At 42.1% G+C, this 24239-nt stretch overlaps 1 protein-coding gene across 1 annotated transcript in view; it reads right to left on the bottom strand.

The window, feature by feature from the left end:
• The window catches only part of LOC122945365 (dynein axonemal heavy chain 11-like), a 165076-nt gene that overhangs the window by 44841 nt on the left and 95996 nt on the right, over window positions 1-24239 (bottom strand). The window contains exons 14-16 of the mRNA XM_044304438.1: window positions 17700-17927; window positions 3896-4087; window positions 2970-3089 (exon numbers count right to left, since the gene is read on the bottom strand). Of these exons, the coding sequence (XP_044160373.1) occupies window positions 2970-3089; window positions 3896-4087; window positions 17700-17927 (540 nt within the window). The remainder of the gene's footprint in view (window positions 1-2969; window positions 3090-3895; window positions 4088-17699; window positions 17928-24239) is intronic.

Genomic DNA, 24239 nt, shown 5'->3' with positions numbered 1-24239 from the left:
CATAATCAATCATCTTGTAGTATCGTGTTGCTGTCTGCCTCTGTGTAGGCAGGTAATATTTGCAGGTTGCTGTACAGGGGACCCCCAAAATGAATTTTACTGGTGGGCCCTAGGCATTCCAGTCCTGTGTAAACAGGATGTGCTGCTGACAATATGCAAAGTAAATGGGGGATGAATGATCGTAATAACAATTGTGTGTCCCCCTTTCATTTTGCATTGGGTTGTGTGAAAGGCCCTTTAAATGAGCGCTGATTAATTTGAATATTGTCCATTGGCGCTCTTTCTTAGCTCTGCATTTGACATCTGTAACTGGAGTCTTAGATACAGAATCTGCACGCAATAATAGATAGAACTGGGGTAAAACAGATACGAAACGGTGGCTCAGGTTAGTTATTTATGTTTGGATTAGGTACTTTCCGTGTGTTATTCCGTGTGACATTTTGTCTAAGAGAGGGGACTGCATGTATAGGAAGAAGGAGTCTTTACTTATTTCCATGATTTCAGCAACTAAAGGTTAGGCCTCATGCACACGACCGTTGTTCCGTTTTCAGTTTTTTTCCGTGGTAAAAAATCGGAAAATGCACCATTTGGCATCCGCATCCGTGATCAGTGTTTGCAGTCCGTGAAAAAAATATGACCTGTCCTATTTTTTTCATGAACAACGGTTCACGGACCCATTTAAGTCAATGGGTCCGTGAAAAATCACGGCTGCACACAAGATTGTCATCCGCGTCCGTGATCCGTGTCCGTGATCCGTGTCCGTTTTTTCCTATCATTTCACAGGCAAATTTGACTTAGATTTCTTTTTCATTTTTCATGTCCGTGGATCGTCCAAAAATCACACGGATCACGGAACAACGGAAACCGTTTTTGCGGACCGCAAAAAAAAACGTCCGTGTGCATGAGGCCTTAGTGTGTGTATAATTTTGGAAACATTTCTCAAACATTTTTCACAATCTCTGCTTGCTAGGACTTTATTTTCCGTCCTGCATAATGGAAACTAGACGGATCCGTTATACTTGTCCATAGACTTCTATTATGACGGATCAAAAGGGAAAGCCTCGTAAAGGCTTCCGTTTTGCATTCTGTGTTATGAATTCCATTATATAAACCTATAACAGAATACCCTAATGCAAGTGTGAACCCGGCCTAATAGGTGCCTTAAACAGTCTAAAGATGTGACAGATTTATCATCCAGCTTTAGCCACTGTGATAAATCTGACTCAGTTTAAGACTAAGGGAGTCATTTATTATACTGAAATATGCCTATATTAGGCGTATTTCAGGCGCAGATGGTTAGTTGCGTCGATATCTGCGACTGCTCATGCCAGGTCTAAAATTGCGGGTACGGCGTGTGTGGGGAAGAACTGGCAGGCCTGTCTCATTTATCATTTTATATGCCTGTTTTGGTGTAGAAAGTGGTCTAAATGTAAGACAGCAAGGAAGCTGGCTTACATTTACAACTAGTGCTGGATGCGCCGAAGTTATGGAGAGGCCGGCGCCTCTTTTCATAACTTCGGTGGATCCTCTGCCAGCTATAGGGCTTTAGATGCCGGTCTTAATAAATATGCCTCTAACTTTACACTGATTTAATTGCCATCATCTATTCTGGATTTGCGTAATTTTTTGTTATGTGATAGGAATACACTTGTACGTCTTGTCAAGGTTACAGGTCAGTAACAGCACATTTAATATATGATGTCTGAAAACGGTCTTATCAAAGCTGTGTCTAATAATCCATCTATCACTTGGGCAGGACATATTTTTATCCACAGAAAGTACATGGTAAAACCTCCCACTGAACGACTGCAAGCAGAGATTTTGAAAACCATAAGGAATTAATACAGAAAAAAAAAAAAAAACATTTTCTGAAACAGTAATAGCAGCCTATATGAGGCTGTATATTATGTATCACAGTCATAGTACTCCCTAAGATTTTTAACATAGTGGCCCAGTTTTAATAATCTGTCTGCACCAAAAACCTGTCTAAAAAGTGTCTCAAATTGACGCAATTTGGTACATCTAGGATTTCTAGACTTTTTTTTCCCCCTACATGTTTGACAAGGATCATGGTCTAGCAGAAAGGTGTGGGGCTTTGTTGTAAAGGGGCAAGAACTAAGATGGGTAATTTTGTGGCAAAATTGCACCACAATTCTTGGGTAAAATTCTGTCTCAAAGTAAGCCAACCAATAGCTTGTATAGAGTCACAGAAAAGTCTCTGTCCTTGCACCAGATTTATCATCCAGCCTGAGCCCTTGTCAGGGGTGGATTGGCCATAGACCTTACAGGAAAGTTTCCCAGTGGGCCGATGCCCAGGGGGCCGCCTGAGCCCTCCTCACCGCCAGTGGAAGTTTTTGGGGATGTATTTTGTGCTGTTGGCAGTATTTTGTGATGGACTGTGATATTTGGCTCTGTTGGGGTGGTATAAATGTTTCACAATATGGTATTGCTGGCCCTGCCTTCCAACAATTTGGATCAAACTACAAAACGGGGCCACTTTTAGTATTTTTTTGAGGGCCACTTCAAGTTCCCAGTCCGTCCCTAGCCCCTGTGATACATCTGGTGCAGGTCTAAACAGCCTAAGCTTACGCCATCTACAGGATGAGTAAATCTGGGCCAGTGCATTATGCACATTTGCAACACACAAAAAAAATGCAGTGTTCCCTTTCATGGAATATGAAATTGTTGGAAGTGCTAACAAGGATGAAATCTTTTCTAGTCCATAAAAATCTGTGAGTGTTTTATGTTCACGTGTACTTTTGCTTTTTGTCTTAAATTGAGTAAGATAAATGTGGATCAGCTATATTGTGCTCCACATTTCTACATCTACTAGCACTATGCCTCTAAATTCAACACTAAAGACATGTCTAGCATCGTGCTTGTTTCATAAATGAAGAAAATGAACCTGAGTGATTCAGATCCCAGAAGAGGGAGCTCTGACTCTGTATTTTAATGGGACTCGCAGTTACCTGATTGGGCTGCATGTACTCCTCCAAGTATGTTCGGCACAGTCGTCTGTCCCAGTCATCAGTGATGTGACCACCGTACATAATCTCCCCAAACAGGTATCGAAGATCCTCCCATGGCACCTGATATTAAGACATTATATTTATTAAAGGTCTACACTTGTTTGTTTCTTACTGACATTCACTAACATTCTCTCTCAACACATTGTCAAAGGAGATTCCTCTATTAAGTCTGCTCCTTCACTATCAATGTACACAATACAATACAATACATTTTGCAAATCAGGCTGATGTGATGGCCAAAACACATTTCAGAATAATATTATAGCATGTAAAACAGCAAAAGTGTAAGTTTTGTATTATTCTTTTTATCTTAACTGTATGATATATTTATTATCTGAAATACACAGATGTAGCAGAGCTGGATATGTCATTTAACTTTTTGGGATGGTACCTTCTGTGCATTATGATAACTAAAAGTTCATATGTATCAGCTCTACCTATGGACCTACAAAACTGTACAATATCACACTGATTTGTACCAAATAACAAATACAGTTCAGCTACATCACTTTGAAAAAAATCTAAGGAAATAAATACACAGTATGTGCAAGGAAGAAATCAAATGTCTGATTTTCTTTTATCCATCTGTAATCTATCTATTGTATATCTATCATCTGTCTTTCTAAGTATCTATCTATGTATTGTCTATCTATCTATCTTTTTATCTATTATCTAATATATTTTAATTATTAAATATAGTGTTATATATATTGTATTTAGTAAATATAGATCTATCTATCTATCTATCTTTTATCTATTTATCTATACATTATATATATTGCAGATGCACAACAGATTTTAAAGCAGCTTTATACTACAGCATAAAATAACTACACAATAGATTGTATCTCTATGAGGCACCATACCTGTGAGTTTGCTTCCAGATAGTTGTATAGAACATTCACTGATATTGTGAGGTCTCCAATGTTAAACGGATATTTTCTGTTCCACCCTTGGGGGCCAAATTTACGCCGCTCAGCAACACAAGCATGAAAATAGCACAATGAAAAGAAAATGCTCTTAAACTCTTGTTCACGGGTGCACTGGTCAAGGATGTTCTGCAAGAGAGCAAGCAGAGTACCTTTCTTTACTAACCTGTCAATAACAAGTCGATTTCCCCCCTGAATTATAATATTGTGGGCATTTTAGATAACATTGCATCTATTGTATGGTTAAAAGCTATATAATATTTGTAAGTGGTTATATTATATTGTCACAACTCACAAAGGCAAATCAATATTCCTGTGTACTTCTGTCTTGTTATCAAGGGAAAATCAATTGTCAACAACAGTTAGATATTAATTATAATGTTATCAAGTTACCTCGTTAGGGGGTAAGACGTGAATATTACATTTTAAGACCATTTATCTTGCAGCTTTAAAATATCTTACTATGTACATATCTCATATCTATCTATCTATCTTTATTATTTATTGATATGTCTATCTATCTAATAGCTATCTACCTCAATTATCTATATTATTTATTGATCTATCTATTGATTGATCTATCTATGCCTAGCTGTGCACATATATATCTCTCATCAGTATCAGATTTATATAATTAACTCAGTATCTTATCCATGTACCTACAATATCTAAAATAATATAAATCTTTCTTATACTCTATCTATCTAGCTACCTATCTATCTATGTATCTACTTGGCTATATATATATATATATATATATATATATCAAATATATAGATCATTAATTCTATTTATCTGTCTTTCTATATACTGTATAACTAATATATAAATTAAAAAAAGGAAAATTATTCCATCCCAGAAAGCAAATACTGTACTAGCAGTCACTAAGCTTCTAACATGAATTACACTTAAAGGGGTTGTGTAGTGACATAATATTGATAAACTATCCTCAGGACAGATCATCAATATAAGATTGGTGGGGGTCCAAGTGAATGGGACGTACAGCTGTAAATTCACAGCATTGCACAATGGAGGCAGAGAGCAGGTAAACATAGAAGAGAATGCAGTGCATGAGCATTGCGACCTCTTCAAACAGCTGAACAGCGGCAGTGCCGGGAGTCGGACCCCACCAATCTGATGACCTATTCTGAGGATAGTTTATCGATGTCATGCCACTGCACAACCCCTTTAAATTATTCTAGAAAAGTTATAATCAGGACTAAGCTGCAAATACGTTTTATTTACTTATTTAAAAAAGCATTTGCCTCCTTAAACTGTTTTTTTTGTTAAATCTCTTAAAGGGGTTTTGCCATCTCAGACAATGGGGGCATATCGCTAGGATATGCCCCCATTGTCTGATAGGTGCGGTTCCCACCTCTGGGACTCGCACCTACAATGAGAACAGAGCAGGTAAATGAACGGAGGGTGCACTGCGCATGCGCAGCTGCTCTCTATTAATTTCTATGGGGCCGCCGAAAATAGCTGAGCACTGGCTCGGCTATTTTCGTCTGCCCCATAGAAATGAATGAGAGCAGGGGCCACGCGTGCGCGGTGCGCTCCCATTCACTTCTATGGGCACAAAGCTTGGTGGTGGACGGACCCCGGGAAATCCGGGGTCCTCCAGTCACCGCTTTCCCCGCTCCGTACTCATTGTAGGTGCAGGTCCCAGAGGTGGGACCCGCACCTATCAGACAATGGGGGCATATTCTAGCGATATGCCCGCATTGTATGTGATGGGAATACCCCTTTAACTATTTTAACAAATGTAGATCACATTGAAAGCAGACATGGACATTTCCATTTTTTGCATTCTTTTTTGCAATAAGAACCAGTAGAGAAGGCATATTGTATGTCCAGCTATATATTCTAGATGATAATAAGGTCTGGACTCTTATTGAACACTTAAGGGGGTTATCTCAAGACTAATGTGAAACATTAAAATCAGACATCATATAGTACATGGCAACCTCTTTCTAACAAGGCTAGAACCAGCCCTGTACCTCGCATGGATCCAGAGATCTCCCCATTCATTGCTCTGCTAGATTTATATCAAGCTGGCAGCTCAGGGGCGTCTTTTCTGCTGCAGCTAAGGGGGCGTGTCCATGCTCTTCCTATCATAACTCAGGAGGCATTTGAAGGATGAACTGGGCATGTGCAGCCATCTCAGTGAGCCGGATAATGAAATAAGAAAAACAAACAGCAGGTGGCGCCATACAGATATATTTTTTTTAATAACTCAGTGGCTATAATACATTTTTAATTACATGCAATTACAACTGGGTGACTTTGGAATCATTCTCTTGCTGAAAAATACAATATGTTTGAATTTTCCTCTTACATAAACCTGTATTTTGCTGCATCCACTGGCGTAACTATAGGGGTCGCAGCGGTCGCAGTTGCAACTGGGCCTTGCCAGTGGTGATGTATATTTCCCTTAATAAGTTGCAGTGCATCTTATAAAGGGAATACTAGTGAGCGCTTCCATTATGGAAGCTCTCACTAGCCTGCAGGAGGAGGGGGAGAAAGCGCTGTGAGCCCTGCACAGTACTTACCCCTCCTCCTGCTCGCTCTTCCCGGGGCCCGCGCTGCTGTGCCCTGGCCGCCTGCAGTGTCAGGACGTACACAGCCTACTCTGACCTGAGAACTGCAGGAGGTCAGGTGACAGCAGTGCGGGCCCTGGGAAGAGATGAGAGCTGGGAAGACAGCCTGACCAGGAGAGGAGCGGCAGAGCAGGAGAGGTAAGTTTGTTTATTTATTTTACAGTCTGATCTGAGGTCTGATTGGGGGTCTGATTAGGGGCCTGATTGGGGGTTTGATTAGGAATCTGAAGGGTCTGATTGAGGGCCTGAAGGGTCTGATTGGGGGCGTGAAGGGTCTGATTGGGGGCGTGAAGGGTCTGATTGAGGGTCTAAAGTGTCTGACTGGCGGTCTAGAGAGGTCTAATGGGGGTATGATTGGGGGTGTGGAGGTCTAATGGGGGTCTGATTGAGGGTCTAGAGGTCTAATGGGGGTCTGATTGGGTGTCTGGAGATCTAATGGGTGTCAGATATGGGGGTTTGGAGGTCTAATGGGTGTCTGGAGGTCTGGTCTGAGGTCTAATGGGGGTCTGATCTAAGATCTAATGGGGGTCTGGAGGGTCTGATTAAGGGTCTAATTGAGGGTCTAAAGGGTCTAAATGGGGGTCTAGAGAGGTCTCATGGGGTCTGGAGGTCTAATGGGGGTCCGATTGGGGTCTAGAGGTCTAATAGGGGTCTGATTGGGGTTCTGGAAGTCTAATGTGGGTCTTATATGGAGGTCTGCAGGTTTAACAGGGGTCTTATCTGAGGTCTTGAATTGGAGCGGGGTCTGACATGGAGGTCTGATATAGGGTCTGACAGAGGTCTAAAGTGGGTCTGGTTTGAGATGTGGGGGGTCTCATCTGGGGTTTGATATGGGGGTCTGATCTGAAAGGTAAGGGGGTATTTTTTGTACTGGCACACTATCTGTGTAGTACCAGTATTTTCAGGGGGACTGTTTCTGCAGTATAGTATTGGGGGTGGCAGGATGGGGTGTTAAGAAGGTTAGGATGATGGAAAAGTAGGAAAGTAAGATGTCTGTTTTTTAACCCTTTCATGACCAAGGGTCATTGATGCCCCAGTGTCCAGGTCAAAATTAGCAAATCTGACATGCGTCACTTTATGTGGTAATAGCTTTGGAACACTTTTACTTATCCACGCCATTCTGAGATTGTTTTCTCGTGACACATTGTACTTCATGATAGTCATATATTTGAGTCAATATATTTCACCTTTATTTATGAAAAAATCCCAAATTTACCAAAAATTTGGAAAAATTCACAATTTTCCAAATTTCAATTTCTCTTCTTCTAAAACAGAAAGTCATACCTAATAAAGTATTTATAACTTAACATTCCCCATATGTCTACTTTATGTTGGCATCATTTTGGAAATGTCATTTTATTTTTTTAGGATGTTAGAAGGCTTAGAAGTTTAGAAGCAATTCTTACAATTTTTAAGAAAATTTCCAAAACGCACTTTTTAAGGACCAGTTCAGGTCTGAAGTCACTTTGTGGGGCTTACATAGTGGAAACCCCCATAAATGACCCTATTGTACAAACCGGATTCCAAAAAAGTTGGGACACTAAACTAATTGTGAATAAAAACTGAATACAATGATGTGGAGATGGCAAATGTCAATATTTTATTTGTAATAGAACGTAGATGACAGATCAAACGTTTAATCCGAGTAAATGTATCCTTTTAAAGGAAAAATATGTTGATTCAAATTTTCACGGTGTCAACAAATCCCAAAAAAGTTGGGACAAGTAGCAATAAGAGGCTGTAAAAAGTTAATTTGAGCATAACGAAGAGCTGGAAGACCAATTAACACTAATTAGGTCAATTGGCAACATGATTGGGTATAAAAAGAGCTTCTCAGAGTGGCAGTGTCTCTCAGAAGCCAATGTTGCGCAGAAAGATAGTGGAGCAATATCAGAAAGGTGTTACCCAGCGAAAAGTTGCAAAGACTTTGCATCTATCATCATCAACTGTGCATAACATCATCCGAAGATTCAGAGAATTTGGAACAATCTCTGTGCGTAAGGGTCAAGGCCGTAAAACCATACTGGATGCTCGGGCCCTTAAACGACACTGCACCACAAACAGGAATGCTACTGTAAAGGAAATCACAGAATGGGCTCAGGAATACTTCCAGAAACCATTGTCAGTGAACACAATCCACCGTGCCATCTGCCGTTGCCAGCTGAAACTCTACAGTGCAAAGAAGAAGCCATTTCTAAGCAAGATCCACAAGCTCAGGCCAGGGATCATTTAAAATGAAGTGTGGCAAAATGGAAGACTGTTCTGTGATTCGAAGTTATTTTTGGAAATCTGGGACGCCATGTCATCCGGACCAAAGAGGACAAGGACAACCCAAGTTGTTATCAACGCTCAGTTCAGAAGCCTGCATCTCTGATGGTATGGTATGGGGTTGCATGAGTGCGTGTGGCATGGGCAGCTTGCATGTCTGGAAAGGCTCCATCAATGCAGAAAAATATATTCAGGTTCTAGAACAACATATGCTCCCATCCAGACGTCATCTCTTTCAGGGAAGACCCTGCATTTTTCAACAAGATAATGCCAGACCACATTCTGCATCAATCACAACATCATGGCTGCGTAGGAGAAGGATCCAGGTACTGAAATGGCCAGTCTGCAGTCCAGATCTTTCACCTATAGAGAACATTTGGCGCATCATAAAGAGGAAGGTGCAACAAAGAAGGCCCAAGACGATTGAACAGTTAGAGGCCTGTATTAGACAAGAATGGGAGAGCATTCCTATTTCTAAACTTGAGAAACTGGTCTCCTCGGTCCCCAGACGTCTGTTGAGTGTTGTAAGAAGAAGGGGAGATGCCACACAGTGGTGAAAATGGCTTGTCCCAACATTTTTGGGATTTGTTGACACCATGAAATTCTGATTCAACATATTTTTCCCTTAAAATGGTACGTTTTCTCAGTTTAAACTTTTGTTCCGTGATTTATGTTATATTCTGAATAAAATATTAGAAGTTGGCACCTCCACATCATTGCATTCAGTTTTTATTCACGATTTGTATAGTGTCCCAACTTTTTTGGAATCCGGTTTGTAGAAACTACACCCCTCAAGTTACTCAAAACTGATTTTACAAACCTTGTTAACCCTTTAGGCGTTCCGCAAGAATTAAAGGAAAATGGAGATTAAATTTCACTTTTTTGGCAGATTTTCCATTTTATAAAAAAAAATTCTTTAACACATTGACAGTTAACAGCCAAACAAAACTCAATATTTATTACCCTGATTCCGCAGTTTACATAAACACCCCACATGTGGTCGTAAACTGCTGTACGAGCACACGGCAGGGCGCAGAAGGAAAATAACTCCACATGGTTTTTGGAAGGCAGATTTTGCTGGATTGGTTTTCTGAACGCCATATGTTTTTTTATTTTTCTGCTGATCGTCTTGTGCAGGGGCTCGTTTTTTGCAGAAAGACTTGAGGTTTTTATTGGTACCATTTTTGGGTACATAGGATTTTTTGACCCAAAAATTGGCTGTTTTGGAACAGTTTTCATTTATTTATTTTTACAGCGTTCATCTGAGGAGTTAGGTCATGTGATAGTTTTATAGAGAAGATCGTTACGGACGTGGCAATACCCAATATGTATACTTTTTCTTATTTATTTAAGTTTTGCACAATAATAGCATTTCTAAAACCCCAAAAACAGTGTTTTAGTGTCTCTATAGTCTGAGAGCCATAGCTTTTTTATTTTTTGGGCGATTGTCTTAAATAGGGTATCATTTTTTGTGGGACGAGGTGACGGTTTGATTGGTACTATTTTGGGGGTCATAAGCCTTTTTGATCGCTTGCTGTTGCACTTTTTGTGATGTAAGGTGGCAAAAATAGCTTTTTTGGCACAGTTTTTTTTATTTTATTTTTATGGTGTTTATCGGACGGGGTCTATCATGTGATATATTTATAGAGACGGTCGTTACGGACGTGGTGACACCTAATATGTGTATTTAATTTTTTCATTTTTTTTATAGGAAAAGGCAATTTCTTTTTTTAATTTACATTTTTATTTATTTTTACTTTTATTATTTTCACTTTTTTTTTTATCAGTTCCCTCCTAAATCTTGAAGATCCAGTGGGGCTGATAGTTGTACTATACTTTGCAATGCTTTTGCATTCCAAAGTATAATACTTCCAGATGTCCTGTAGGTGGCAGCACTGGACACCTTTGCCATGGCAACCATCGGGTGCTGCAATCACAGCGCTGCAGCCCCGATGGTTGAGAGAGGGAGCTCCCTCCCTCTGTTAACCCAATGGATGCCGCAACCGTGCCATCTATGGGGTTACAGGAGAGTGTCAGCATAGAGCTGACACTCTCTGCTGATGGTGGCGGCTCAGTAATGGAGCCGCCGCCATCACACACAGCAGGGGGATCGGGGGCAGCGCTGGAAAGGGGGGGGATCGGGGGGTATGGCCAATATTGAGGAAGGCTGGGGCAGGAGGGGTGGCTACAAAATGACTGCATGGGGCGGGGAGGGGGAGGACCGCATCAGGGCAGCTAGGAGATGAGCTGCAGGCGGCACAAGGGGGGGCACAGCCACAGATCGGGGGCACAGATCGGGGGGGGGGGTGTATTATGAGGACACATTACCTGATTTCATGCTCTGATCTGCAGAGCGCAGATCAGAGCATGAAACCGGCATTTTTTCACTGCCGCGATCCGGTTGGTTAGTCTGCACAGACTAACCAATCGGATCGATTGCCGGCAAGGGGCCACTCTGATTGGTCCCTTGCCGGCATTACTGCACTGTATGCTGTCCGTGACAGCATACAGGGCAGGGGCAGAAGCTTTAATCCAAGCGCTTTGCAGCGCTTTGCAGCGCTTGGATTAAAGAGCTGCCAGAACGTTTATATACGTGGTAGCTGCACGGGGTATGTGCAGCTATCACGTATATATACAGATTGCGGTCGGGATAGGGGTTAAACTCTGCAGAGACAAGACGTGGCTAAAAGAAATCATCATGGCGGTCTAGTATGAAAGGAGAAGATGAGGAAAGAGAATATCTACATCAGAGGCGACATCACTGGATGTAAGAGGTATATGGTGCTGTATTACCCTGTATGTTCTGTAGCGCTGTATATAATGTTTTCCAAGTATGTCTTTAAAGGGGTTGTCTTATTTTTTTTTGTATGAGCGCTGCCTTCTCTGCTCTGTTTACTTGCTCACCACTGCAATTGTAGCAGCGAGCAGTTGAACAGAGGCTCTCATATGAGCACTGACCTCTCTTAAAACAGCTGATTGGAGGGGGTGCCGGGAGATGCCCACCGGTCTGATATTGATGACCTATCTTGAGGATAGGTCATCAGTAGTAAAAAGAGGACAACCCCTTTAACAGTAGGACTGGAGGGAATGTCTTAGGTTGAGAATTTGGCATGGGGGGGGCGTTAAAATTTTTGCCTGAACTCTTGCACCAGGGCCCATGAGCCTTTAGCTACGCCCCTGGCTGCATCTCTATAACCCTTCCTATAAGCCCAACAACAAGGGGGATAACAACTCATTATGGGGCACTGTTGTAAAACTTTGGAACTTCATTTAATCACTAACACTTTTATTGGTAAGTGCGGAACTGTCCCCATCTCTTTGCTCATTTCCTTGGCCCATCACTCATTTGCATAAAAATATCTACTACCCCTTACACATTCCCATCAATCGTCTACAATGAACAGTAAGTGAACATCACTGCTGCTATGTCTACCACCCTGCTAGTTACAACCATATTCAAAAGCTTTACAGCAAAATGAAAGAAGAGTTTTGGCAACGTGCATAAATGGAATGGGTTGACTACATTACCCAGAAAGATTATGAAAATTAGAGATTTCTTTAGAAAAAAAGGGCTGTAACTATAACAAGGGGACATCGTCCACATCTAGAGAAAAGGAGGTTTCTATACCAGCACAGAAGAGGATTATTTACTGTAAGAGCAGTGAGACTGTAGAACTCTATGCCATAATTGCTGGTGATGGTGAACTCATTAAAAGAGTTCAAGAGGGGTCTGGATGCATTTCTTCAGCGTAATAATATTACAGGATACTAGATTTTTGGAGACTGGTTGTTAAGGCAAGGATTTATTCAGTTTGCCAGATTTTGAGTTGAAATTTGGCTTTGGTTGGTGTCCTTCACTACTGCACTCAGCTTCTGACGATGGCATGCTCAAGGAATATTCTTAGGCAAATAACATTTTTTTTTTTCCCTTATGAAAGAGGAAATCTGGAGAAGAAACCGTAATATTTTTATGGTCCATATTTGGAAAATCTTTTCATTTATATCTGATACTTCTTGCCAAACAAACCTGTGATATTCGGAATTTGGGAAGAGGGTATGCAAATGAGCTCTTGCCACCAGATGTAAGGCAGCTATCCTATAAGTCAACGTTCAAACTGTTAAACAGGCCTTGAGGCTTAACTTGGATAATAATTATATAGCTGTTCATGTCTGAAGGTCTGAGTTATAGGATTGCTACCTTACATCTGGTGGCATTAGAGGCAGAGGATGCTAAGAGCTAATTTACATACCCTCTTCCCAGAATTCCAGAGGAGCATTGCCTGGCCTATAAGACTCCTCACATCATTTAGACACACTCCATAAGGAGATATAGTATCCCCCAAATTCTAAATTTGGGGACATGAAAGTAGTATCATCTTTATTTCATACATATAAGCCAAAGCCATTGATGAAAATAGGACTTTTCAATACATGCACTTCCACCTTTACTTGTTCATTCATCTTGGGTGTGTATTTCGCAACGACCATTTTTTTACATTGTGCTTACACGCTCATTGATGAACTTTCTCTAACATTGACTATAACACCTAAGTGACGCTGGTTCCAAATTCATCCCTTTGCTCAAACACTTGTTTTTTCTTTGCTTAGCCTCATGCTTTTAGGGACCGGGCTCATTTTCACCTTAAGGACCAGGCAATTGTTTGCAAATCTGACCAGGGTCACTTTATGTGTGAATAACTTTAAAACGCTTTTACTTATCCAGGCCACTCTAAGACAGTTTTTTCGTCACATATTGTACTTTATGACACTGGTAAATTGGAGTAAAAAAAATTCATTTTTATTTATAAAAAAATACCAAATTTACCAAAAATTTAGAAAAATTTGCAAATTTCCAAATTTCTCTACTTTTATAATAGATAGTAATACCTCCAAAAATAGTTAGTATTTTACATTTACCATATTTCTACTTCATGTTAGGATCATTTTGGCATTGACATTTTATTTTTTGGGGACGTTACAAGGCTTAGAAATTTAGAAGCAAATCTTGAAATTTTTCAGAAATTTTCAAAAACCCACTTATTAAGGACCAGTTCAGGTCTGAAGTCACTTTGTAAGGCTTATATAATAGAAACCACCTTTAGATTTTCCACAGGAGTTAATGGCAAATGGAGATAACATTTTCAGAATTTCAATTTTTTGGGGAAATTTACCATTTTAATCCATTTTTTCTAGTAACAAAGCTAGGGTTAACAGCCAAACAAAACTCTATATTTATTGCCCCAATTCTGTAGTTTGCAGAAACACCCCATATGTGGCCGTAAACTACTGTACGGGCACACAGTAGGGCGTAGAGGGAAAGTTGCGCCGTGTGGTTTTTGGAAGGCAGATTTTGCTGGACTGGTTCATTTACACCATGTCCCATTTAAAGCCCCCCTGATGCACCCCAAGAGTAGAAACTCCATAAAAGTGACCCGATTTTGGAAACTACGGGATAAGGTGGCAGTTATGTTGGGACTATTTTTAGGGTACATATGATTTTTGGTTGCTCTATTTTACATTTTTGTGAGGCAAGGTTACCAAAAATAGAAATTCTGAAATTTCATATCCATTTGCTATAAACTGTTGAGGAACACCTAAGCGGTTAATAAAGTTTTTAAAATTAGTTTTGAATACCTTGAGGGGTGTAGTTTTTTAGATGGGGTCACTTTTATGGAGTTTCTCCTCTAGGGGTGCATCAGGGGGGCTTCAAATGGGACATGGTGCCAAAAAAAAGGCCATCAAAATCTACCTTCCAGAAACATTTACATTTACAAGTTTCTGACCACTTATAAAATGTGTTCAATGTGCTGCCCATTGTGTTGGATTGTCAATGCAACCCTCTTCTCCCACTCTTCACACACTGATAGCAACACCGCAGGAGAAATGCTAGCACAGGCTTCCAGTATCCGTAGTTTCAGGTGCTGCACATCTCGTATCTTCACAGCATATGCTGTGAAGATACGATATCAGTGTGTGAAGAGTGGGAGAAGAGGGTTGCATTGACAATCCAACACAATGGGCAGCACATTGAACACATTTTAAAAGTGGTCAGAAACTTGTAAATAACTCATGAAAGAATAAAGTTACGTTAAAACCAAGCACACCATTGTTTTTCTTGTGAAATTCCCAATAAGTTTGATGTGTCACATGACCCTCTTCCTATTGAAAAAACAAAAGTTGGATTCAAAATGGCCAACTTCAAAATGGCCGCCATGGTCACCACCCATCTTGAAAAACGTTTCCCCCCCTCACATATACTAATGTGCCACAAACAGGAAGTTAATATCACCAACCATTCCCATTTTATTAAGGTGTATCCATATAAATGGCCCACCCTGTATATGTTTTTTTTTTTAGTTTTAAAAAAATATATTTTTGAAAAATTTTTTTTTTTGTTTTAGTGTCTCAAGTCTGAGAACCATATATATATATATATTTTTTTTCCGATTGTCAGTGGCTAAATGGAATTAAAATTGGGGAAGGGGATTATAAATTTAGCACTCCATGGAAGTGTGGTACTCCCTGAAGCAACCAATAATGCAGAGGTCCGGATGATCGGGGCACGTGTCACACTAAGTGGTGGCGTCCTTCCGTATCCCCCTCCTGTGACACACTGGGGGAGCAGTATGGGGGACCACACCTGGAAAGTGTTGGCTAGGAACGATCCGGGTGCCTCCAGTTGTCGAGGAACTCTGGCCTGCTCTTTCCCGGTCAGAAAAGATCAGGGCCTTGAGGACTGCCTCATAGAACTGGAGGAATTTCCCTGTGTTGCCAGCGCTCCGGGACCGCACAAAAGAGTTGTACAAGGCAACCTGTACCAAGTAGACCGCAACTTTTTTGTACCATGCCCGGGTTTTGCGCATGGCATTATATGGCTTGAGGACTTGATCAGAGAGATCAACTCCTCCCATATACCGATTGTAGTCGACGATACAATCGGGCTTGAGGACCGTTGCCGCGGTACCTCGCACAGGGACAAAGGTGATGCCATTACCGTGAATTGTGGACAGTACAAGGACATCCCTTTGTCGTTATATCTGACCAGCAACAGGTTTCCACTGGTAGGGGCACAGGTCTCACCCCTGGGGATAGGTACCTGGAGGGGGTGGGTAGGGAGGCTGCGTTGATTTTTCCGCACGGTCCCCCAAGCAGACGTGGATCTGGCGGCGAGGGACTGGAACAAGGGGATACTAGTATAAAAGTTATCCACGTACAGGTGATAACCTTTATCTAGCAGTGGGTGCATAAGGTCTCACACAAGTTTCCCGCTAACACCCAGAGTGGGGGGACATTCTGGCGGTTCAATACGGGAATCTTGCCCCTCGTACACACAAAACTTGTAAGTGTACCCTGAGGTACTCTCACAAAGTTTGCACAGCTTCACGACATACCTCGCCCCCGCTTAGAGGGAACATACTGGCGGAAAATGAGTCTCCCCTTGAAAGCAATGAGAGATTCATCAACCACGACCTCCCTTCCAGGTACATAGGCCTCCAAAAAATTTGGCCCCAAAGTGATCGATGACCATGGGGGGGACATGCTGTATTATCTGCATAATGCAGGCATTTCCGGATGGCCTCAAACCGGGTACGTGTCATTGCTCTGGGGTACACCATGCAAGTTCACTGGTAGGGGGCTACGGTGGACTTAACTGGTAGGCCAGAAAACTAGTACGAGCCCCAGAGCTTCACGTACTAGTGTGGGCCACAGGGTCCCTAGCATGGCGATCCCCTTGCTCCGCCTGGCAGCATCTCCGCCGCCTTGGGGGCTCATCATCATCGCTAGATGAGGAGGACGCGGATGACAAAAGGAAAGTGGGGTCATCCTCGTAGGGGAGTGTGTGTGAGTGTGTGGAAATCTTTATTTAGTGTGCGTGTGTGTGGGGGCACGGGTGTTCGCAGACTTTTTTTTTCAAACTCGCTGATCAGCCGTCCAAAGCTGATCAGCGGTGGGGTGTGCGATGTGCTAACAGTGGCTGGACGCTAAGAGTGCCTACACAGAATTTTTTTTTTAATAAGGGGGGCAAGCTGCAGCACCCCTGGGGGGTCTAGGATCACACAGCTGTGCTGTGGACCCCAGACACCCGATTAGGGTGATGCAACAGTTAAAACTCTTTTTATTTTATTTTTTCACTAACCTTTCCCTAAATACCTTTTAGTGCCAGATGGCACTGTGGAGGGTCAGAAGGGGGTGCTGGGCACAGATGGGGTGCTGGCACTGGAGAGCCAATTGCAGGCTCCTCTCTCTTCGCTCCCGGACACAGAAAGGAGGAGGATAGGAGCGCTGCAATAATTTAAACCTCCCGCCCGCCCTGCAGCCAATCAGAATCGATCCTGAGAGGTGATGTCACCATCACCTCTCAGGATTGCAGGATGGTGATTGGTGGTGTTTTATCACACCACCGATCACCATCCTGTTCCGGGTTATCGGGTCCCCAGAGACCCGAATAACCCGGAAATGCATCAAACCGCAGGTCTGAATTGACCTGCGGTTTGCCGCGATCGCCAATACATGGGGGTCACAGGACCCCCCCGCGCATTGTCCCAGGGTGCCTGCTGATTGATTTCAGCAGGCACACAGTTCTGATCACCGCCCGCCACGTTGCGGTGATCGGAAATACACATGACGTACCGGTACGTCATGTGTCCCCAACAGGTTAATGTATGTTTTTTTAAATCCCATGTATAAAATAAAAGTGCAATATAACCTTTATTTTTGGTTCAGCCATGCATGCTTGTTCTGTATGGGCCCAATTTGCTGTGCATTGAACCTGATTATTTTTGGTGGATACATATTGGCGTGAGTTATATAAAACACTGTATACATTATTATGCAGTGAAACTACGATCTACATTAAGTGACGTTTTACTAACCTGATCAAAGTTATCCAGGGCAGCATGCAGATTTGCCAGCATTCCAGTTGGAGGTTCATTGGTAATTTTGATAGCATTTTCCAGGATCCCTTGTGGGATGATGTGTTCCTTGAGTGTTGGGGCTGGTTCAGCACTCATGAACACACGGTAATCAGGGTGACTTTCATTGCTGTACTTTTCTAATAGCTTTTCTAAAGTACTTAGCCATTTGGCCACTAGGTGAATATTCTGTGAACAGAGATTTTATTTAATATCACAGGAAATATTGTAATATTACATTTACATTCTAGTTTAACAAGGCCCGAAATAGTAAACAACAAATTATGTGTTAATGCAGATTTCTAGAACATTACCTACAGTTAAACTGCAATTTACCATCAAAATGCTAAACATTTATAAAACACTTGATAATTCCAAATTGCACACATTTCCTAGTGTTTATACTGTATATGCAATACAAGCACCTTAAAGGAACCCCTACCGATCAGCTGTTTGAGAAGGCAGCGGCGCTGGCAGCAGTGCCGCGGCCTTCTTGCTGTTTTCCACAGGCCAGTGACGTCATGCCTACTATCGCTGGCATGGGAGCGGCTCAGCCCCATTCACTTTAAGGCCCCTTTCACACGGGCGAGTTTTCCGTGCGGGTGCGATCCGTGCGGCGAACGTATGGCACCCGCACTAAATCCTGACCCATTCATTTCTATGGGGCTGTGCACATGAGCGATGTTTTTAACGCATCACTTGTGCGTTCAGTTGAAATCGCAGCATGCTCTATATTGTCCGATTTTGACGTGACGCAGGCCCCATAGAAGTGAATGGGGTGTGTGAAAATCGGATGGCATCCGCAAGCAAGTACGGATGCCGTGCGATTTGCACGCACGGTTGCTAGGAGACGATCGGGATGGAGACCCGATCATTATTATTTTCCCTTATAACATGGTTATAAGGGAAAATAATAGCATTCTGAATACAGAATGCATAGTAAACCAGCGCTAGAGGGGTTAAAAAAAATAAAAAATTATTTAACTCACCTTAGTCCACTTGATCACGAAGGCCGGCATCTCCTTGTGTCTCCTCTGCGCTGAAGTTGAACAGGATCTGGGGTGAGCTTCTCCATTAAATATCGGTTAAGGACCTTCGATGACGTCACTCCGGTCATCACATGGTACGTCACATGATCTTTTACCATGGTGATTCACCATGGTAAAAGACCATGTGATGACCGGAGTGACGTCATCGAAGGTCCTTAACCGATATTTAATGGAGAAGCTCACCCCAGGTCCTGTTCAACTTCAGCGCAGAGGAGACACAAGGAGATGCCGGCCTTCGTGATCAAGTGGACTAAGGTGAGTTAAATTATTATTATTATTTTTTTAACCCCTCTAGCGCTGGTTTACTATGCATTCTGTATTCAGAATGCTATTATTTTCCCTTATAACCATGTTATAAGGGAAAATAATACAATCTTTAGAACATCAATCCCAAGCCCGAACTTCTATGAGGAAGTTCTGGTTTGGGTACCAAACATGCTCGATTTTTCTCACGCGAGTGCAACGCATGACAATGTTTTGCACTCGCGCAGAAAAAATCGCGCATTTTCCCGCAACGCACCCGGCTCTTATCCGGGCAAAAAAACTGACGCCCGTGTGAAAGAGGCCTAAGGGTGTAAGACCCCCCACCGATCAGATGCTGATGATCTATCAAAAGGATAGATCATCAGTAATAAAAAGCTACAGAAACTCTATGACATTTCTGATGTTTAGGTAACCTCCTATACATAGCTACAAATATCGCTGTGCAGTAAAACATGTATGAATTTAAGCTTATAAGAAGAGTAAGGAATTTCTGCTGAGAGTTGTGTACAATAAGATGAAGAAGGTATATTTGACATGGTGATGAGACGATATGAATCATGAGACAAAAATTAGGCAAATTTTGGAAGACAATAAAGGGCTGAGAGGGAGATGTCAATGAAGAAGCAAGTAAAATGGCCACACATGAAAACATTTTCTTTTCCAAGATTTAGGAACCTGTAGCAGGCAGAGTATTTTAAAAGAAACAAAATATAAAAATATATTATAAAATTCACAAAGTTATAAGCAGCTGTTAGTCAAAGAATAATAGTCCAGCGCAGGTCAGAAGAAGACCAGGTTGCAGGGAGTGGCAGCACCGTCGGGAGTAAGGCTGGGTTCACACCTGAGCGTTTTACAGTGCGCTCCTACGCGCTGTAAAACGCTCAACAGGCAAGAACCAATGATTCCCTATGGGAATGGTTCTCACCTGAGCGTTTTACAGCGCGTACGATCACGCTGTAAAACGCCCGACGCCCCAAGAATAACATGAGCTTCTTTGGGGCGTCTTGTCGCGCGTTCCCATACATAGACTTTAGCGGAAACGCGCGATAATGGGCGTTCGCTTGTCTCTGTATGCGCGATTGCAAACGCCCGCACAATCGCGCATACAGAGCGCTCTATCACGAACGCTCAGGTCTGAACCCAGCGTCAGCAAGGTAAGTGAATTATTTTTTTTTACATCTGATCTGAGGTCTGATGGGGGTCCGTTCTGAGAGTGAAAGGGTCTGTTCTGAGGCTGATGGCGTCTGGGGGGTCTGAACTTAAGCTGATTGAGCTTGGGATCTAAGGGTCTGATCTGAGGCTGATTGAGCTTGTGGGTCTGATTTTAGGGTTTGATCTGAGGTCTGATGAAGAATGGGGAGTCTGATTTGGGGTCTAATCAGAAGTCTGATAAAAAAAAAATATATATTTTCCTCCTCCAAATCCTAGGTGTGTCTTATAGTCCGAAAATTATAGTGTGTGTATGTGTGTGTGTTCCTACCCGACAATCAGCTTTAAGCTCGGACTGTGTAAACCCACCTTTATTATATAAAAAGGGATCTGAATTGTGAGTTTTTTACTGACCCACAGAAAGTTAAAAAATACTGGTACATGTATTGCAGGATAAAACTTACCAGGAAAGATTAAAGGACCTTAACATGTATAGCTTGGAAGAAAGACGAGACAGAGGGGATATGATAGAAACTTTTAAATACATCAAGGGAATCAACAAGGTACAAGAGGAGAGAATATTTAAAAGAAGAAAAACTGCTACAAGAGGACATAGTTTTAAATTAGAGGGGCAAAGGTTTAAAAGTAATATCAGGAAGTATTACTTTACTGAGAGAGTAGTGGATGCATGGAATAGCCTTCCTGCAGAAGTGGTAGCTGCAAATACAGTGAAGGAGTTTAAGCATGCATGGGATAGGCATAAGGCCATCCTTCATATAAGATAGGGCCAGGGGCTATTCATAGTATTCAGTATATTGGGCAGACTAGATGGGCCAAATGGTTCTTATCTGCCGACACATTCTATGTTTCTATGTTACTGATATGTGAACAGACGCATTTAAAGGCTATGTACACCTTCAGAGGCAATTTTGCATGTTACTCATTTTTGGCAAAAAAAAAAAACTCTTTAAGCTTGGCCCTTGTAAACCCACCTTTACTATATAAAAAGAGATTTGAATTGTTGCAATTTTCCCACTGGGCACTGAGACGCCACTATGGGTTTAAATTTCTTGTTTTGTAGAGCAATCTCAGCAGTAATCTTATTATCATCACAAACAAAGCAAACATCTCTATAATAAAGCTGGAGGCAAAAAACACAGGATCACATTATTCACAACAGATGATGGTGACATATCAGATCCTCTTTCATCTCCCTGCAAAGTGATTACAGCACACATCACAGAGCATGCTCACAACACTCTCCCATGGAAGTGAATAGGTCAGTTTGTAATGTATTTTTTTATGTCTAGGAAAAGCAAATCTCTGAAAATGTATAATATAGATAAGCAGGCTGTGAAGGCATTTATGTATTTTACTTACAATACAATAAAACAATATACATAATAACAATACATAAAATATATGGCAATAAAACCACATATAACCAAAATCTAAAAAATTCTAATAATGTAATAGATCTATATGTTTGAATTAATCAATACATTTGCTCTTAAAGGGCCAGTGTGCATGCACCCTAATCTTTACCAGCCAATATATGGCAACCCTTGTGTACTTAAAGGGGTTCTTCACTTTCATTTAACTGATGATCTATCCTCTGGATAGATCATCAGCTTCTGATCGGCGGGGGTCCGACACCCGGGACCCCCACCGATCAGCTGTTTGAGAAGGCAGCGGCGCTACAGCAGCGCCGCGGCCTTCTCACTGTTTACCGCCAGGCCGCCCGCCCACTGACGTCACGACTTGTATCAACTAGAGTGGGCGTGGCTAAGCTCCATTCAAGTGAACAGAGCTTAGCCGCGCCCACTCTAGTTGATACAAGTCGTGACGTCAGAGGGCGGGCGGCCCAGCGGCAAACAGTGAGAAGGCTGTGGCGCTGCTGGAGCGCCGCTGCCTTCTCAAACAGCTGATCGGTGGGGGTCCCGGGTGTCGGACCCCCGCCGATCAGAAGCTGATGATCTATCCAGAGGATAGATCATCAGTTAAATGAAAGTGCAGAACCCCTTTAAAGGGGTTTTCCAATACTTTTTTACTGATTGTGTGGGTCCAACACCCGGTACTCCTGCTGCTCAGCTGTTTGAGAGAGCACCAGCAGTCGCGGTAGTGCTGCAACCTTCTTACTGTACATTTGGTAGCAGCTGTGCTTGGTATCACAGCCCAGCCACATTCATGGAGGCTGAGCTGCACCTAAGTCAAGCAAACACGACATCACATGGCCTAGGCAAAGCTGCAAGAAGGTTGTGGTGCTACTGTGAGCACACTGCCTTCTCAAACACCAGATCGGTGGGGGCCCCAAGTGTCAAACCCCCACCGATTAGTTAAAAAATCTTGGAAAAGCCCTGTAAGGCAACTTTCCTTGTGGGAAGGTGCCTAAGCAATAGGTTCCATAGCTTGCTAGTTCCATCAAAGGTGTGCTGCATTTGTTTGTCTGCACGCGTATCAACTTCTTCCTGTTTACTGGACTCTGACACTCTGCTGCCTGACCTCCATACTGATCTTTCGCTGCTTGACCTAACTTCGGACCGTTTACCATTAATCTCATACTTTGCTTGCCCTGACCTTGGCTTGTTCCTGACTATGTTTTTGCCTGACCACTCGGTGCCCTGGAGAAATGTCGCCAACCCCTTTGGGTCAGCTGTTAACCAAAGACTATTCCAGGAGGTAGTGGCTTGGTGATTCCCCTGCAGCGAAGTCCAGATCCCTTTACAGGGGATAAAGGGTGAACACCATGGGACTGCTAGGATAACACCCTTAGGATTAGCCCAAAGTATTCCAGTTATTTAATGTTATGTCTTTTCCACAGGTCCTACCGCTGGGACCCCCACCAATCACGAGAACAGGGATCATTTTGGAAGGCCTCCCAAAATGAACGGAGCAGCCAGTCAGGCATGCGCTCAGCTGCTCCATTTATTTCTATGGGAGTTTTAGAGATAGTCAAGTACAATTTCTTGCCATCTCTGAAGCTCTCATAGAAATAAATGGAGCAGTTGTGCGCATGTTTGGCTGCTCTGTTCATTTTGTGGGGCCTCCATGGGGTATTAAGTCCCTGTTCTGGTGATCGGTGGGGGTCCCAGTGGTAGGATAAAATAGCTAGCAAATAGATTTTATACAAACTGAATCTGACACAAATTTTCCCCAAAATGGTGTCAAATCTAAATTCTTGCCGAATCTCATAAAACGATGTCAAACATTTTTCATATCAGAATGTAGGAAAGATGAAGAAGAAGGATTACATGATCCCAGATGCTGTCTGTGTATACACACCAGCAGTCATTTAATGCCCAAAACTATTAAAACATTTAAAAAAAAAAACATTCCAAATCCTGCAGTGCAGTTTGTTTTTAGAGAGGCTGCTTGTTACCACACAGCAGCAATGAGTTTACCCGTAGCTATGTATGCTGCTGTCACTATAAGACCACTAAGGCTCGTTCACATTTCCATGTCAGTATCACGTACATTAAAAAAGTGTCCTTATTTAATCCGTGAAGACGTTTGTAAAGGCTCCGTGGATGGTCCGTGTGTCATTCGTAATCCACGCACATTGCTCATCTAGAAAACTAATTTCAAGAGCATTTCCTATCTGTCTTCCATGAAAATCTGTTGTGTCTGATTTTCACTGACCTATAGACTTCAATGGATGTGTCTGGTCCGCATCACGGACCAAAGTAGTGCACGTCTCCGTGATTTTTTTTACTGACCCATGGTAAGTAAAAAAATATGATGTCTGAACAGACACATTTAAAGGCTATATACACCTTCGGAGGCAATTTTTTTTAATGATTGCATGTTGCTCATTTTTGGCTAAAAATTATTTTTTCAATTGGCCTTTATTAAAAATATTGAGCTGTTTAGTCACAAAGTGCTAACTGTTTTTCTAACTGTGTGACTGGTACTTTCACTTTGTGCCGGTCATCTAATAACCCTTATCTCTAAACTACTTAGAGGTAATAAACACTTATTTAAGCCACATTCTTATCAGTAAGATAAGAACTGTGCTATAATGAGTGTTTAGGAGGTAAAA

Source organism: Bufo gargarizans, chromosome 8 (genome assembly GCF_014858855.1).
Source record: "Bufo gargarizans isolate SCDJY-AF-19 chromosome 8, ASM1485885v1, whole genome shotgun sequence".
In the NCBI taxonomy this organism is placed as follows: Eukaryota; Metazoa; Chordata; class Amphibia; order Anura; family Bufonidae; genus Bufo; species Bufo gargarizans.
The sequence above is the reverse complement of the archived record's forward strand: the minus strand, read 5'-3'. Positions and strand labels throughout refer to the sequence as shown.